This window comes from Trachypithecus francoisi, unplaced genomic scaffold (assembly GCF_009764315.1).
Source record: "Trachypithecus francoisi isolate TF-2019V2 unplaced genomic scaffold, Tfra_2.0 Lachesis_group2, whole genome shotgun sequence".
Lineage (NCBI taxonomy): Eukaryota > Metazoa > Chordata > Mammalia > Primates > Cercopithecidae > Trachypithecus > Trachypithecus francoisi.
Window position 1 is genome coordinate 16,834,047 of NW_022681465.1, and position 18,309 is coordinate 16,852,355.

At 42.7% G+C, this 18,309-nt stretch overlaps 1 protein-coding gene across 1 annotated transcript in view; it reads right to left on the bottom strand.

Moving 5' to 3' along the window:
* The window catches only part of MYO10 (myosin X), a 274,244-nt gene that overhangs the window by 95,559 nt on the left and 160,376 nt on the right, over positions 1-18,309 (bottom strand). Inside the window, exons 10-18 of the mRNA XM_033178828.1 lie at positions 11,340-11,469; positions 8,524-8,642; positions 6,954-7,100; positions 6,358-6,458; positions 6,175-6,241; positions 4,906-4,998; positions 4,407-4,475; positions 3,830-3,912; positions 174-282 (exon numbers count right to left, since the gene is read on the bottom strand). Of these exons, the coding sequence (XP_033034719.1) occupies positions 174-282; positions 3,830-3,912; positions 4,407-4,475; positions 4,906-4,998; positions 6,175-6,241; positions 6,358-6,458; positions 6,954-7,100; positions 8,524-8,642; positions 11,340-11,469 (918 nt within the window). The remainder of the gene's footprint in view (positions 1-173; positions 283-3,829; positions 3,913-4,406; positions 4,476-4,905; positions 4,999-6,174; positions 6,242-6,357; positions 6,459-6,953; positions 7,101-8,523; positions 8,643-11,339; positions 11,470-18,309) is intronic.

Genomic DNA, 18,309 nt, shown 5'->3' on the forward strand with positions numbered 1-18,309 from the left:
CAGGTGTGAGCCAAAACTCTATTTTATTTCTAAAGCACTATCTGGTTTAAAAGCATGATATAAAAGGAAACAAAATTAAATATTCTCATAGACCTCACATACACCCAAATCCTCTTTTCAATTCTTAAAAGCACAGTGACGATGGATTCTCTAAGCCAGCAGTGAAAACGAACCTTGAACTGTGAGCTTACTGTAGGCCGCCGATGTTTGCTTCCACATTTCAAGGTATCCTGGTTGTTGCGGCTTGAAACATGTTCAAAAAGATCGTAGATAAAGTCAAATCTGTGTGAGGCAAGAGCAGGACGACAGTGAGGCACATACACCCATTATTAGGTGCAAGATTACTGTAATTAATGGTGCCCTTTCCCAATGATAATTTAAAGTAATACACCCTAGGCCTGGAAGAACTAAGACAGCTTCCGAAGATTTCAAACCAACCCCTGCCAAAGAGCTTTAGGCACTGAATACACGTGGCCGTGTCAGAGATCAGAGTCTGGCAGAGAAGGGGACTGGCATGACAGTGACAAAGGGTGGAATCCCACTTAGGAGCTCTGTGCTTTCTGGAATGCCATGTAAGCCTCTGTAGCCTCGGTCTCCTTACCTGCAAAAGTGAGATATTTGTTTTGCCCATCTTGCAGTGTTGCAAAGATTAAAGCAGTTAACGGATGGAAAGGTGCCCCTGGGGAACACTAATTATAGGGTGAGGCAGGCAATGGTTCAAATCCTGTCTCCCCTTCTTCCTAGCTGTGTTGGTTGGGCAAGATGTTTCATCTCTCTCTTAGCCTCAATATTTTCATCTGGAAAATGGAAGTAATTTTTGAATTTATCCCCTAATGCCAGGGTGAGAATGAAAGGGGAACATGTATGTAAAAGGCAGAAAGCATGGTACCTGGGATATCCTATATGTTGATGTTAGTTATTATCAAAAAGTTCTGTAAAATCCATTGCTACTATTAACAAGGTAAAAGTGAAAAGCTTCCCAATAATTTTTTTTTTTCAGACAGAGTTTCGCTTTTTCACCCAGGCTGGAGTGCAGTGCTGCGATCTCAGCTTGCTGCAACCTCTGCCTCCTGGGTTCCAGCGATTCTCCTGTTTCAGCCTTCTGAGTAGCTGGGATTCCAGGCGCCTGCCATCACACCCGGCTAATTTTTATATTTTGTAGTAGAGATGGGGTTTCACCATGTTGGCCAGGCTGGTCTTGAAACTCCTGACCTCAGGTGATCCATCTGCCTCGGCCTCCCAAAGTGCTAGGATTATAGGCGTGAGCCACCACACCCAGCCTTCAATAATTTTTTAATCTTCCTTGCATGGAAGGTATCATGGGCTATGGAGCTGGCAGGGTTAGTGGCTTCACTGTCGCCAAGACAGTCGGGGAAGACTTCTGATCATCTGCCTCCCCACAAGCGGCAATATTAGACCTTTCCCTGGTCGCTTCTTGCTTTGCCCCAACCTTTTTCATTTTTGTTCTCGGGTTCTCTTTAATGCTTACTCTTTGAAGTTCTCTAACTGTGCTTTGAGCTCTTTGGAGAAAAGCTTTGGTTCCATTCATATGTCACAGATGTCAAAGGTAAAAGCGAGTGAAGCAAGCGAACAGCCTCAGCTCCTCAGTTTGTAAAGGGAAACATGGGGTTGAGACAGGAAGTTCTTTACCCCTCACAAAACTGCTTCATGCTAGCACAGAGGCAGCTGGTGAAACTCCACCTCGCTGGTGTCTCCAGGCCTGCAATCTTTTCACCTCGACAAACTGCCTCTACTTAACATTAATACAGGGCTTTTATTTAAACATATTGCATTAAATCGCATTAAACTAAGAAACTGCTTTGACAGCATGCTATGGTGTTTTTTAAACACCCATCATTTTTACAGGTGTGAAAACTCACCTAACAATAAAATAGCTAACAATGTTGTAAACAGCGATTCCTCACACAGAATAGTTAAAGTAAGTTTGAAGATCAAATGTTTCAAATTCCGAGTTTCTAGGCTGATACTACCTTGTATGGGCTCCCTTTGTCCCAATTCATTTCTATCTAAGTGACAGGTGGCCATCTAGTATTTACATTTCTAAAAGTAGTACAGTTTTTAAACTTTTTTGCTACTTTCCTTCCTTAGGTATTAAAAATGTGTTTTTGTTACAGTTTCCCATCAGATCCAACACAGGTGCTGAAAGCTTTCAGGCGATGGTTTTTTCCCTAAACTTTCTCTCTTACACAGCCTCCTAAAAATAGGACACTTTCGCTGGGTATGGTGGCTCATGCCTGTAATCCCAGCACTTTGGGAGTCCGAGGCGGGCGGATCACGAGGTCAGGAGATCGAGACCATCCTGGCTAACATGGTGAAACCCCGTCTCTACTAAAAATACAAAAAAATTAGCCGGGCGTGGTGGCAGCACCTGTAGTCCCAGCTACTCGGGAGGCTAAGGCAGGAGAATGGCGTGAATCAGGGAGGCGGAGCTTGCAGTGAGCTGAGATTGCGCCACTGCACTCCAGCCTGGGCCACAGAGCAGACTCCATCTCAAAACAAAACAAAACAAAACAAAAACCAAAAAACAAAATGGGACACTTCCTGGTCTAATAGACACCAATAGTTAAACTAATCACTGCAAGTTTCTGTGTGTTTTCTTTATTGATTTAATGGTGTAAATTTATAATTCATGAATGAATAAATGAATATGTAATAAATTTATAATTATAGCTGAATTAAGGCATATTTTACTAACTAGAGACACGGGAGTCCATAAAACCAAGGCTGAAATCAACCACACAGCTCTAAGCTCCCCGTGAAGAAAGCAGGTCACACTGCTTAATATCTTAGGTTCTCAAGCCAACCAGACCAGATCAAAACTGGAATTGACGGCTCACTGGTTACCAGGTGAGAGGTCTTGGGGAAGTCACTTAACAGCTTTAACTGCTCCAAGCCTCAGTTTCCTCATCTGCATAAAAGAGGATTAGTAACAGTACATTACTTATGCCTCTCAGGTTGGTTTATTTCAGTACCTCACTAAACGGCAGTCACTGCTTGTATTATTATTATTATTTTTTTTTTTTTTGAGATGGAGTCTCGCTCTGTCGCCCAGGCTAGAGTGTGGTGGCGCAATCTCGACTCACTGCAAGCTCCACCTCCCAGGTTCAGGCCATTCTCCTGCCTCAGCCTCCTGAGTAGCTGGGACTGCAGGCGCCTGCCACTATGCCCAGCTAATTTTTTGTATTTTTAGTAGAGACGGGGTTTCACCATGTTAGCCAGGATGGTCTCGATCTCCTGACCTTGTGATCCGTCTGCCTCGGCCTTCCAAAGTGCTGGGATTACAGGCATGAGCTGCTGCGCCCGGCCTGCTTGTATTATTATTATTTTTTAATTCCTTTTTTTTTTTTTTTGAGACAGAGTTTCACTCTTGTCACCCAGGCTTGACTGCAATGGCACAATCTTCAGTCACTGCAACCTCCACCTCCCAAGTTAAAGCAATTCTCCTGTTTCAGCCTCCCAAGTAGCTGGGATTACAGGTGCCTGCCACCATGCTTGGCTAATTTTTGTATTTTCAGTAGAGATGGGGTTTCACTATGTTGGCCAGGCTGGTCTCAAACTCCTGACCTTGGGTGATTTGCCCACCTTGACATCCCAAAGTGCTAGGATTACAGGCGTGAGCCACCGTGCCCAACCTTGCTTATATTATTATGTTATACTTTTGAGTTATTTCATTGATGAAATAGTACGTGAGGAAAACAATATTAAGTTTCTTACATAACAGCAATTTGTTCTATATTTGTGAATTAAAAGCATTTACACAAATATTCATTTACTTGCTAAGGACTTCTCAGGGAGAAGACTGACATACCGGCTTTCTCTTAGCAAATTGAGAAGGTCATCTCGAAATGTATCTCTGTTCTTCTCCAAGATACCTCGGACATCATATTGCACCTAGTTTTAAGAAATAAGAGGGGAGAAAACTATTGAAAGAATAGTTTCAGGTCATAAGCAACCTCCCTGAAAGATCCACAAAAATAAATCATTCCAATAAGTATATTTATTTAGTTTTTAAGAGACAGGTCTTGCTCTATTTCCCAGGCTGAAGTGCAGTGACGTGATCATAGCTCATGCAGCCTCAAATTCCTATGCCCAAGCAATCCTCCCACCTCAGCCTCCAGAACAGCTAGGACAACAGATGTGTCACCATGCCAGGCTAACTTTTTATAAAATATCTTGTAGATATTTTTTATATCTACGGTGCCCAGGCTGGTCTCCAACTCCAGTCCTCAAGTGACCCTCCTGACTCAGCCTCCCAAAGTACTGGGACTATAGGCTCATGTGAGCTGCCATACCAAGCCCAATAAATTCACAATTGGTTCTGAAACTACTGTTTTCTCTGAATATCAAACAGGCGAATATCAATAGGTATCTTAATAAAAAGTTACCTCTCCAGCATAGTGCTTCACTCCAAAATTGTTAACTGCAACTCTGGGCTTCACATAAAAGTGGTTATTCTAAAAAATAATAATAAATTAAAAATAAAAACACAATGCCTTATTTCACTCACTGATTTCCCTTGACTTCCAGAGAACACTAAATACAACAGGCAGTGAAAATCTTTCCAAACTTGGCATGGATCTGCGTTTCAGGACACGGTATATGGTGCACTTTATAAAAACCATGTTAACTCTCAACTGTGTCATTGTAATAGATTAACAATTTTATGTTCTCTCAATAAGCTTGGGCATTCTGACAAGTAGCCCCAAATCGAACCCTTTTGCTTTTTTCAATTTATTTCTAGTAACAGGAGAACACCTTTGGTTTGAGAATAAAAGTTCAATGTGGGAGGCACAGTTGGGCCAGTGGACTGACATGTCTGGTTTGTGACCCCAACCCACAGAGGTGCTACTTCAATGTGATTAAGAATTGCAGGTTTCTACATACAGCATGCTGACTGTGTAGCTTCTCCAGTAAGGTGCTGTCTGTGGCTTGAGGAAAATGGCTTTCTTCATTGATAAGGGCTAGGAGGCCAAGTTTCTAGAAGAAAGAAGAAAAAGAAGAAATGAGTTAAAAGTTGAATGTGGCTGGGTGCGTGGTAGCTCATGTCTGTAATCCCAGCCCTTTGGGAGGCCAAGACAGGCAGATCATTTGAGGTCAGGAGTTCAAGACCAGCCTGGCCAACACAGTGAAACCCTGTTTCTACTAAAAATACAAAAAAATTAACTGGGTATGGTAGGCACACCTGTAATCCCAGCTACTGGGGAGGCTGAGACAGGAGAATCACTTGAACCTGGGAGACAGAGGTTGCAGTGAGCCAAGATTGTGCCACTGTACTCTAGCCTGGGCAACAGAGTGAAACTCCATCTCAGAAAGAAAAAAAGAAGAAAAAAAAGTCGAATCTGTGCGTCCCAAACTATTTTGAGAGCTCTTCTCTACTCTCTATCAAATGAGTGGTTAAAAGAAAAGGCATGGTAATTTCTTGATTGGAAAATTCATAATGATACACTATAGAGAAAACCAATTAAGTTCTATGTAAATCTTAAAAAAAAAAATTGGGCCAGGCGCGGTGGCTCAAGCCTGTAATCCCAGCACTTTGGGAAGCCGAGGTGGGCGGATCACGAGGTCAGGAGATCGAGACAATCCTGGCTAACATGGTGAAACCCCACCTCTACTAAAAAATACAAAAGACTAGCCGGGCGAGGTGGCGGGCGCCTGTAGTCCCAGCTACTCGTGAGGCTGAGGCAGGAGAATGGCGTGAACCCGGGGGGCGGAGCTTGCAGTGAGCTGAGATCCGGCCACTGTACTCCAGCCTGGGGGACAGAGCGAGACTCCGTCTCAAAAAAAAAAAAAAAAAAAAAATGAATCCATTGCAATTCTGTGGATAAAACTTCTACTTCTGTGGATAAAACTTTTACAACTGGCAAATCTATATCGGTACTGGCAAGGTTTTGCTTCTGCCTTAAAATCTAAGGGAAGCCAGTTCACAGACTGCTGATTCTAAAATACTGAGTTCCGTGAGACAATAGATTTGAAGCAGCCAAGTATTTAAATTCAACCTTGCACATTTACACTGATGTTTCCAAATAGTCCATTGTGCTCTAAACATTCACATCTCTGATGTGCGTGTTCGTGCACGTTATTTTGTTCCCATAAATATGAATCAGCCCAGCTGGACCTCCTTGGGAGTATAACCCTTCTTCAAAAATACATTACCTTCTCAATCAAGTCCAGGCATTCTCCGTTGTCTATCCAGTCAATATCTTCCCACACTAACCCTTCCCTGTGGAAAGATTTTACACAGCCAAGTTAAATGAAAACTTAGCTTCAAAACTATCTCATCTAGTTGCTGCTTTAAAAAAAAAAAAAAAATTGAAATGGAATTCTATGAGTGCTTACCGGCTATATTCGAGTTGTTCTAAAGAAAAAATATGCTTGTTGAAGTATTCCTGAAGTTTCTCATTTGCATAGTTTATATTGAACTGTTCAAAGTGATTAACCTAAAGGGGGAAAGCATTCGATAAGTATCTTTAGCGCACTCACAATGACATGGAAAGGTGAAGAAAAGACAAAACAAAGATCTGCAGAGAAAAATATCAGTGCTTGTTGCCCGGCACCGTGGCTCACACCTATAATCCTAGCACTTTGGGAAGCTGAGGTGGGCAGATCACCTGAGGTCGGCAGTCAGAGACCAGCCTTACCAATATGGTGCAACCCCATCTCTACTGAAAATACAAAAAAAATTAGCAGCCCGTGGTGACAGCCACCTGTAATCTCAGCTACTTGGGAGGCTGAGGTGGGAGAATCACTTGAACCAGGAAGTGGAAGTTGCAGTGAGCTGAGATCACACCACTGCACCCCAGCCTGGGAGACAGAGTGAGACTCCTTCGGGGAAAAAAAAAAAAAAAAAAGAGAGTTTGCTTACAGAGATTTGCTCAACAGCAGCTAATCATGGACAGAAGAGAAATCATGTGCTGCACTGTTAGTAAGTCTACCTCAAAGTTTTCAAATCCAAAGATGTCGAGGATGCCAATAGACTTGAAGTCCTCTTTGCCTTTGATCCTGCTGTTGATCTTTTTGATCACCCACTCAAAGCAGCACGCATACAGAGCCATGGCCAGGGAGTCCCTGCTGTCTACTGCCTGTGGGGAGAGGAAGCGGCACAGACTCAGCTGACCCTGGCACCCAGATAGGCAAGGCCATCCCCACCCCACTCGAGAGACACACACAAGACTAGCATAGCATCTGGCCCTCCAGTGTGAAGTCAATCGATACCATCTAGGAAAGGACAGGTATCTAAAGAAACGATAAACTGGAGCTCATGTATTTCCTTTCTGTTAAGATTAAATACTAGGATTCCAAACTCAACTTGCTATGTTGAATTACACAAAAGAATCTAAACCATATATATGGGTACAAATGTTAGCAGGTTTAAAACAATAATTAAGATGTGAGCTCTTTTTTAAAATTTTCTGATTTTCTATTATTATACTTTGTATTTACAAAGTTTTTCTTCATAATATGGTCAGCATTTTTATTTATCCAATTAAAAACATAATAGAAGAGTGTGATGGTTAATACTGAGTGTCAACTTGATTGCAGGATACAAAGTATTAATCCTGGGTGTGTCTGTGTGGGTGACATCTGAGTCAGTGGGTTAAGGGAAGCCACGTCCACCCTTAATCTGGTGGGCAAAATCTAATCAGCTTCCAGTGAAAATAAAGCAGGCAGAAAAACGTGAAAAGGCGAGACTGGCCCAGCCTCCCAGCCTACATCTTTCTCCCGTGCTGGATGCTTCCTGCCCTAGAACATCGGACTCCAAGTTCTGCAGTTTTGGGACTCACACTGGCTCTCCTTGCTCCTCAGCTTGTAGATGGCCTATTGTGGGACCTTCTGATCGTGTAAGTTAATACTTAATAAACTCCGCTTTCTATCTATCTATCTATCTATCTATCTATCTATCTATCAATCAATCATATTAATTCTGTCCCTCTAAGAGAACCCTAATACAAAGAGCTAGCACATATACATTTGCTCAAGGCAGTAGCAGAGGCAAAAATAAATAAAACATATTATTATATTGTCTTCATTATAATACATTATTGTTATTGTTGTAGGTAATGTTTATTTAGTGTTTACTCCATACCAGACATTAAATGCTCAGCATATATTTGTTGTTTTTATTCTTACAAAAATCCTATGAATTATGTATAATTATCCTTGTCTTATAGCGGAGGAAAATGAGGCATAATGACTAAATTTCCCAAGAGCAGACAGTAGTAAGTGGGTCAAGTTCAAAGTCGGGCAATCTGTATTCGACCCATCCTGTTAAACAAGAATCAGATGTTGTTTTACACAATTAGACAGCAATTCAATAGCTTTGTCTATTCCCAATCCTTGGGTATCTTCTTTATTTTGATCATGAACCAAAGTCATTTGAACAGTTATTAATACATTACAGTTACAATATAACTGTTATTATAGTTACGTATTTGAATCAAACCTATGGATCTGAAAACCCAGGAGTGTGTAGTAAGGCAGGATTGGATGGCAAAGCGTGTGTACCTGTTGGACACTGAGAGGCGTGAGGATCTCTTCTCCCCTGAGGAACATTGATCTCTGGGTCAGAGCATCTGTGAGCTGTGTTGGGTCCAGCCCAAGTAACTCTGCAGATCTGCCCAAAGCTGCAAACAGAGAATAAGACAAAGGTCAATGAACCCATCGCCCCTGAGAAGCTAACCAGGCTTAGCGATACCTTAACGCAGAGAACACTCCTGATTCCCTCAGGCAGAGTTTAGAGATTGCATGTTACTGCTAAGTTATTCACTCCCTTAGTGAATCCTAGGTTAGTCGCATAGAGCCTCATGCTTGGACGATGTGTGGTCTGGGAATCCCATGGGTGTCCCCAAGATCCTGTTAGAGGTTTGCAACTATTTCCTTTTTTTTTTTTTTATGAGATGGAGTCTCACTCTGTAGCCCAGGCTGGAGTACGGTGGCATGATCTCGGCTCACTGCAACCTCTGCGTCCTGGGTTCAAATGATTCTCCTGTCTCAGCCTCCTGAGTATTTTCAGTAGAGACAGGGTTTCACCATGTTGGCTAGACTGGTCTTGAACTCCTGACCTCAAGTGATCCGCCTGCCTTGGCCTCCATGCCCGGCCTACTACTTTCATTAATAACAGTAAGATGTTATTGGCTCTTTTCACTCTAATTCTCTCCCCAGTATACAGAAGAGTATTCCAAAGGCTACACAACATGAGGTATCTCAACCAATTAGATGCAGATATGACAACCGGACTGTCTTTTTTTTTTTTTTTTTTTTGAGATAGAGTCTTGCTTTCTCTCCCAGGCTGGAGTACAGTGGCATGATCTCGGCTCACTGCAACCTCCGCCTCCTGGGTTCAAGCGATTCTCTTGCCTCAGCCTCCCGAGTAGCTGAGATTACATGCACCCGCCACAACGCCTAGCTAATTTTCGTATTTTTAGTGGAGATGGTTTTTTTTTTTGTTTTTTTTTTTGTTTTTTTTTTTTGAGATAGAGTCTTGCTTTCTCTCCCAGGCTGGAGTGGAGTGGCGTGATCTCGGCTCACTGCAACCTCCGCCTCCTGGGTTCAAGCGATTCTCTTGCCTCAGCCTCCCGAGTAGCTAGGATTACAGGTGCCCACCACCATGCCTGGCTAACTTTTGTATTTTTAGTAGAGATGGGTTTCACCCTGTCGGCCTGGCTGGTCTCAAACTCCTGACCTCAGATGATCCAACTACCTCGGCCTCCCAAAGTTTTGGGATTACAGGTGTGAGCCACTGTGCCCAGCCCCCAACTGTATTTCAATATGTCAGACATTAAAGAAATTTGCAAATAGATAAGATAATGTGACTATCCTTACTGTTTTCTGATTTGGAAAAGAGTCTTTTAAATAAAAATAGAACATTTATTTTAGTATGCAATGGGTTTATTATTGTTCTTTTTAATTGAATAAAGAATATTTTTTAAACATCTCATTTTAACTTTTAATTAGAAGTTTTAACTTTTTTTTTGAGACGGGGTCTCACTTTGTCACCCAGGCTATAGTGTACTGGTACAAAGTGTGATCTTTGCTCACTGCAACCTCCACCTCCTGGGTTCAAGAGACTCTCATGCCTCAGTCTCCCCAAGTAGCTGGGATTACAGGCACACACCACCACGCCTGGCTAATTTTTGTATTTTTAGTAGAGACGGGGTTTCACCATGTTGGCCAAGTTGGTCTCAAACTCCTGACCTCAAGTGATCCACCTGCCTCATCCTCCCAAATTGCTAGGATTATAGGCATGAGCCACTGTGCCCACCCAAAAAGTTTTAACTTTTAATGTGGTCAACATCAACAGATACAACCCACATAAACAAAAGCTCTCTGGGGTTCTATGATTTTTGAGAATATTACGAGGTACTGGGTGGAACCAGACACTTGAGAATTACTGGCCTACAGTACTGGTCTCCTCTAGAACCACTCTGAACTTGAACTCATCTAATTTCCAGCTTCCATGACCTCATCTATTGCTTCCATCAGAAAAGTTTTAACAAGTAATACATAAATACTCAAGCAAAATGACAACTGACATAGCTATATGTTAACTCATTTTATCTTGACAGCAAATCTCTGAGACACTGTACAGGTGAGAAGTCACGAGTGTTCAGGGGATAAGTAACACAGGAAACAGCATGAAGCAGGGAAGGGCTATGAACCCAGCATCCTGGCTTGCAAAACAAAGAGTCTTAACCATTCTACCACACTGGCACTCAACAGGATGATGCCACCTGACTCTCAACACTTTCCTATGTTGATTCCTGGTTGCTCATATTTCCACATATTTGACTCATTTTCCTTCTTTTTAAACAGAGAACACGGCCGCTATCCCAATTGACTAGTAACTTTTCATACACTCTGAGCCTTTCTTAACCGACACTTCGTATCTGATACAATTAACGTTCTGTAGCTCTCTATTCAAGGAGTCAGAACATTTTCTCTTTTTTTTTTTTTTTTTGAGACAAGATCTCACTCTGTCGCCCAGACTGGAGTGCAGAGGCATCATCTCAGCTCATTGAAGCTTCGACCTGCAGAGTCTCAGCCTCCCAAGAAGCTGGGACTACAGGGGTGCACCATCATGCCTGGCTAATTTTTGTATTTTTAGTAGAGATGGGGTTTAGCCACATTGCCCCAGACTGGTCTCGACTTCCTGAGCTCAAGCAATCTGCCCGCCTCCACCTCGCAAAGTGCTGGGGTTACAGGCAAGAGCCACCGCAGCTGGCCAGAATTTTCTCTCTAAAAGGCTAGACAGTCAGTAATTTAGGTTTAAGTTTCCTATGGGGAACAAAGGGAGAGAGGAGGGCAGGCAGGCAGAATCTTACCTGTTTTGAAGGAAACCTGCGCCCCACCAGCAGTGATAAATTCTATGTTCCCAAGATGTAGTATACCAGCAAGCAGCCTCGACACTTCCCGAACTTCCTCCTTGCTGAACTGCATCACATCCATTGCCGTCTAGAAGAAAATAAACGTATTTAGTTTTATGTTGTTTTTCCCACTGAAGAAAATGTAGAATACCCCTGATAATGTAAAATTACTACGTGTTATTGAAAAGGCAAGGAAAAAAAAATAGATGCATAACCACTCACTTGTTTTTTTGTTTTGAGACAGAGTCTTGCTCTGTCATCCAGGCTGGAGTGCAGGGGCACAATCTCGGCTCACTGCAACCTCCACCTTCCAGGTTCGAGCGATTCTCGTGCCTCAGCCTCCAGAGCAGCTGGGATTACAGGTGTGTGCCACCTTGCCTAGCTAGTTTTTTATTTTGCATTTTTAGTAGAGACTGGGTTCACCACATTGGTCAGGCTGGTCTCAAACTCCTGATCTCAAGTGATCCACCCACCTTCGCCTCCCAAAGTTCTGGGATTACAGGCGGAAGCCACCGCACCTGGCCCATAATAACTCACTTTTAAAACAATGAGGACTTTACATAGTACACACAAAAGGAGGAAGATAAAGAACTATAGCACGTTCAGAGATAATCAATGAAATAAACATAGTGTCTGCCTTACATACAAGTCTTCTATATATGCTACAAAAGAATTACTTCAGGTAGCCACAGTCATGACAACAATAAAGAAATAGTTTTCTGTATAGCTATCAGAGTGGATGAAAGTTTTGTTATTTTCTTTAGATGTAAAAATGTGGAGAGGGAGTACTTGGAGAGGGGGTGTTTTTCTGTTTTGTTTTGTTTTTTTGGTAGAGATGGGGGTCTCACTATGTTGGCCAGGCTGGTCTCGAATTCCTGGCCTCAAGCAATCCTCCCACCTTGGCCTTCCAAAGTGCTGGGTTTACAGGTATGAGCCACCATGCCAAGCCAAGAATTTTAAAAAATTAGCCAGGTGTGTTGGTGCATACCTGCAGTCCCAGCTCCTGGCTTGGCTGAGGTAGGAGTATTGCATGAACCCAGGAGGTCAAGGTGACAGTGAGCTATGACCACATGTGTACTCCAGCCTGGGAGCTTGGGTGACAGAGTTAAGACTCTGTCTCTTAAAAAAAAAAAAAAAAAAATTAAATAAATGCTGATGGAAAATCTAAATAGATGTGGACTTGTCTTCCTTAGGCACTCATCATGTCTCTATTTTTAATTTCTCCAGAGGATTTTTTATGGTCTTATCTTGGCCTGAGGATACTAAGTGGAAGTTAACATAATGCTGCTCGGGGAAAAATAAAAATAAACCGGCACTTACAGGAATCTGTTACAACAACAAGTATCTAAACAACTGAAGCCACGAGTTTTCTGAATTATATCTAAGATTTGCTAATTTTCTATTGTGACTGAGGAGCTGTACTCTTGTGAACAAAAAAAGCTATTAAAAAGGAAAAGAAAACCAGACACACATACACACCAACCGGGGGGCAGACTTGTTGGCAATATTGATGAAAATGACCTACAAAAAGAACTTGGACCCACACAAGGACCATAGGAGAGTGGTAAGAAGGAAACCATGCACCGGTCTGAAGCAATAGAAATTGCAAAAGGAGGCCGGGCGTGGTGGCTCAAGCCTGTAATCTCAGCACTTTGGGAGGCCGAGATGGGAGGATCACGAGGTCAGGAGATAGAGACCATCCTGGCTAACACGGTGAAACCCCGTCTCTACTAAAAAATACAAAAAAAACTAGCCAGGTGAGGTGGCGGGCGCCTGTAGTCCCAGCTACTCGCTGGGACTGGAGAATGGGAGGCTGAGGCAGGAGAATGACGTAAACCCAGGAGGTGGAGCTTGCAGTGAGCTGAGATCCGGCCACTGCACTCCAGCCTGGGTGACAGAGTGAGACTCCGTCTCAAAAAAAAAAAAAGAAAGAAAGAAAGAAATTGCAAAAGGAAACAACTGGAGATTTAACACTGCAAAAAGTTCAATTTCTTTTCCTTTTCTTTTCTTTTTCTTTTTTTTGAGACAGAGTTTCGCTGTTTCGCCCAGCCTGGGGTGCAGTGGCACGATCTCAGCTCACCGCGCCCTATGCCTCCCAGGTTCAAGCGATTCTCCTGCTTTAGCCTCCTAAGTGTTTTCTTTTTTTCTAAGACCACCAGAGCGGGCGCAAAGGAACCAGCGACTAGGCAAGGGTAGGAGCAAAACTGCAAGTTTATTTTGGTCACCTAGCTTCAGGGGAAGAAGGTGGGTAAGGAGAGGTCTGTTGGCCTCCGGCAAATGAGGCCCACAGAGTTCTCCATGCTGCCCTGGGACGGAGTTCCGACAGTCCCGACTGCAGTGGGGAAGCTAGGAAGTCCGCGCGTGGCACTGGTCCGGAGTGGCTTTTCTGGGAGTGGGAGGGCGATAGGCGGGGCACGGGCGTGTCCGGGGGCGTTCCGCAGGTGCGACCAGGTAAATCTTGGTCTCTTCAGATTGACGTCACCTGGCGCATGCCCAGTCGGTCTGCACCTTCCCAGGCGTCGGCTGCATTTTCGTGCGTGCGGGAAAAGTTGGGGGGGCATGAAGAACCCGGAAGTGCGCCATCTTGCCTCCGTTCGTCCAAACACTAAGTAGCTGGGATTACAGGCATGCGCCACCACGTCTGGCTAAGTTTTGTATTTTTAGTAGATACGAGGTTTCTCCATGTTGGTCAGGCTGATCTCGAACTCCCAACCTCAAGTGATCTGCCCACCTTGGCTTCCCAAAGTGCTGGGATTATAGGCGTGAACCACCACGCAAGGCCAAGATTAATTTCTTTATAAAGAAAATGCAATAATGCCAGAAAAAAAGACCAACAATGGAGAGGGAAAGAATGAAAAGATCCACTGACATATACATGAGCGACAAAAATAGGGAGAAATGCAAATCCAGGTACTGTTTTCCTTCCTAGAAATCGAACAGGTACAAATTAAGGTAAATATGAGATCAGTTCTGTCAAATTAGCAAAAAATTTCAGAATGATAAAGATTAGTAGAAAAGACACATTTATACAATGGTTGTTAGTACTATAAATTAGTATAATCTTTTTGGAAAACAACATGATTATCTGACAGAATTGTCCTGACTATATAATATGTATATAATATTAGAATTTTCATATCTGAGAGAAAAACCAACAACAAAGGTTCAGAGGAGAAAAATAACTTTCTCAGGGTCACACAACCTAAATTCAAAGTCCGGCCCAACTGACCCAAATCTAGGAACTTCCTATAATCATTTATTACTATTTTGATACAGGGTCTCACCACCATCACCTGCACTGGCGGACCGTGGTGTGATCAAGGCTCACTGCAGCCTTGACTTCCCGGGCTCAGGTGATTCTCCCACCCCAGCCTCCTGAGTAGCTGGGACAGCAGGTGCACACCAACACACCTGGCTAAATTTTTGTATTTTTAGGAGAGACGCAGTTTCACCACGTTGCCCAAGCCAGTCTCAAACTACCGCGCTCAAGTCATCTGCCCACCTAGGTCTCCCAAAGTGCTGGGATTACAGGCATGAGCCACTGTGCCCGGCCAGGAACTTATATTATTATCATCATTATTATTATTGACCCAATTCTGTTACTCTATAAAGACATAAAAAAAGAAATCTATATAATCTCCAATAATTTCAGTGCTGGAAATTTGTTTCAAGGAAAATTTCAAGAGCAGAAAAAAAACCTTCAGAAAATATTCACTACAGTGTTACCTTAGTAACACTTTCACAGAAAAATAATTCTAATTATTCTACAATGAGACAAGTCAAATACAGTAAGTTATATGAATATTGCATACTTTTTTTTTTTTTGAGATGGAGTTTCACTCTTGTTACCCAGGCTGGAGTGCAATAGTGCGATCTCGGCTCACCGCACAACCTCCGTCTTCCGGGTTCAAGTGATTCTCCTGCCTCAGCCTCCCGAGTAGCTGGGATTACAGGCATGCACCACCACACCTGGCTAATTTTGTATATTTAGTAGAGACAGGGTTTATCCATGTTGGTCAGGCTGGTCTTGAACTCCTGACCTCAGGTGATCTGCCCACCTTGGCCTCCCAAAGTGCCGGGATTACAGGTGTGAGCCAACGCGCCCTGCCTACTGTATACTTTTTTTTTTTTTTTTTTTTTTTGGAGATGGAGTCTTGCTCTGTCGCCCGGGCTGCAGTGCAGTGGCCGGATCTCAGCTCACTGCAAGCTCCGCCTCCCGGGTTTACGCCATTCTCCTGCCTCAGCCTCCCGAGTAGCTGGGACTACAGGCGCCTGCCACCTCGCCCGGCTAGTTTTTTGTATTTTTTTAGTAGAGACGGGGTTTCACCGTGTTCGCCAGGATGGTCTCGATCTCCTGACCTCGTGATCCGCCCGTCTCGGCCTCCCAAAGTGCTGGGATTACAGGCTTGAGCCACCGCGCCCGGCGGCCCTGTATACTTTTTAAAGAAAATTACGCACATTATATGGAGAAACAGTTATATTTATGGTAGCTTTTTGTAAAAAAGCAAAAAAGCTATTTTGTACCCATATTATTTTTAAAACTCAGGCTGGGAAGAAAATTTACAAATCTGAAACTAGTTCCAATAGTTACTGTTAAGGGTTAACTGTGAGTTAACAGTGTTGGTAAGCTCATGAACATTCTATTCTGTAGTGTCTTTTTTTTTTTTTTATTGAGACGGAGTCTCGCTCTGTCGCCCAGGCTGGAGTGCAGTGGCCGGATCTCAGCTCACTGCAAGCTCCGCCTCCCGGGTTCACGCCATTCTCCTGCCTCAGCCTCCCGAGTAGCTGGGACTACAGGCACCCGCCACCTCGCCCGGCTAGTTTTTCTGTCGTGTCTTTTAATGTTGCTGGCAATAAATATGTTTACAACAAAAACTGAGACAATCAATGGGTGAATGGTTAAACAAACTGCTGTCTATTCAATGGAATACCAAAAAATGCAGTGAACAGTGATACGTGCCACATGGATGGCTGGAGGAAGCTGGATACAGGAGACCACACAGTGTGTATTTTCATTACGTGGAACTCTAGAGAAGATAACTGTACACTAGAGGGACTGAATTAGATCAGTAGTTTCCTGGGGCCAGGTGTGGGGGGCTGGGATTGCCTGGGAAGGGGCACAGAGAAACTTTTGAGGCAGAGAATTCCCTTTTATCTTGATCATTGTGGATAAATGGGTGTGCAAATTCAAAATTCACTGGAATGTATACTTTAAATGGACGCATTTAATTGTGTGTTCATTATATCTCAATACAGTTGATTATAAAAATTAAAATACCATAAATTACTTAAAGGTGGGAAGGCTATCATTTCATGCGTGCAAACAGAAAGAAAAATAAGAACTATTTGCCAAGTGCTTATCAATTTAAAAAAGCCTATGAGAAAATAATCATTCAAATTTAGAGATACTTATCAGTGACTTCTTCTAAAAGGTAAAAGCAAAGAAATGCGGTTAAGATACACAAAATAATTTGCTATTCTCAAGACTTTTAAAACTGTGTTAAAGACCGTATCAGATATCAACAAAATAATTAAAATGCACCTACATTGTGCAAAAGTTAAATTTTTCCCTTTCTATGATTAAAGTTTTCTTTATATACGACAAGATATACTCATAACTAATATACAATCATTTTCTAGCCTGGCAACATAGCAAGAACCCCATTTCTAAAAGAAATTAAAAATTAGTGTGCTGGCGTACACCTGTACTCCCAGCTACTTGGGAGGCTGAGGCAGGAGGATCACTTGATCCCAGGAGTTCAAGGGTGCAGTAAATCATTATCACACTACTGTGCTCCAGCCTGGGCAACAGAGTGAGACCCTGTCTCAAAAAAAAAAAAGTGAAATAAGTAGAAAATTTTTAACTGCCAAATAAACAATATTGATACATACCCCATAAATAAAAATTCTTGGTTAAGTTCTAAAAAAAAAATACAAAGGTTGTATAAGAAGATATTTAAGTAAATGAACAAAATAAATGTGCTTACTGTATTAATAAATTTGTGGACTTCTTTGCTTCAAGTCTAACTCTTAAGTGATTGGGTAAGTAGTAGAGTTGTGATAAGTGGCAACTGCATTAATCATAACATGGAATAATGTAACGTCTAAAACCAGTTCTCACCAATGCAGATATGTATGCTAAAGCTCCAGAAAGAGTCTCTATTGCTTCTTACTCTCCTATTTACAATCTTTGTTAATAAGCAATCTCCACCCCTTTGACAAGAGTAGCCGCTCTATGGCTTATTATAATTTGTATTTCAACACCAGGTCTCAAGACTGAAAAAACCATGGGAAATTCTCGGTATGATTCAGCACATAAAAAATAGATGCTTGTGAATGTGAGTGTGTATTGGGGGGTGGCCAATACGTGGTAGAATCCCAATCATCACACACAAAAGGAGCTCAACTTGTCACACTGGAAACAAAGGGAGGAGTGTCACCATTGGAGAAGGCTAAGGTACCTCCAAAGAATCCCAGAAGTCAACAAATGGTATGTCTGAAAGGGTGACAGGGGAGGCTATTTTGGGCACAGTAAATTACAAGTAAGTAACTCAATAATAATTTTTTTCCCCCGAGACAAGAGTTTTGCTCTTGTTGCCCAGGCTGGAGTGCAACGGCACAGATCTCGGCTCACCACAACTTCTGCCTCCCGGGTTCAAGCGATTCTCCTGCCTCAGCCTCCCGAGTAGCTGGGATTACAGGCATGCACCACCACACCCGGCTAGTTTTGTATTTTAAATAGAGACACGGTTTCTCCATGTTGGTCAGGCTGGTCTTGAACTGCTGACCTCAGGTGATCCGCCTGCCTCAGCCTCCCAAAGTGCTGGGATTACAGGTGTGAGCCACGAGCCCAGCTGGGTAACTCAGTAATAATGTATTACATAATGTTATGTTTTATTAAGTAATATTATGTTATTTTAAAAATATG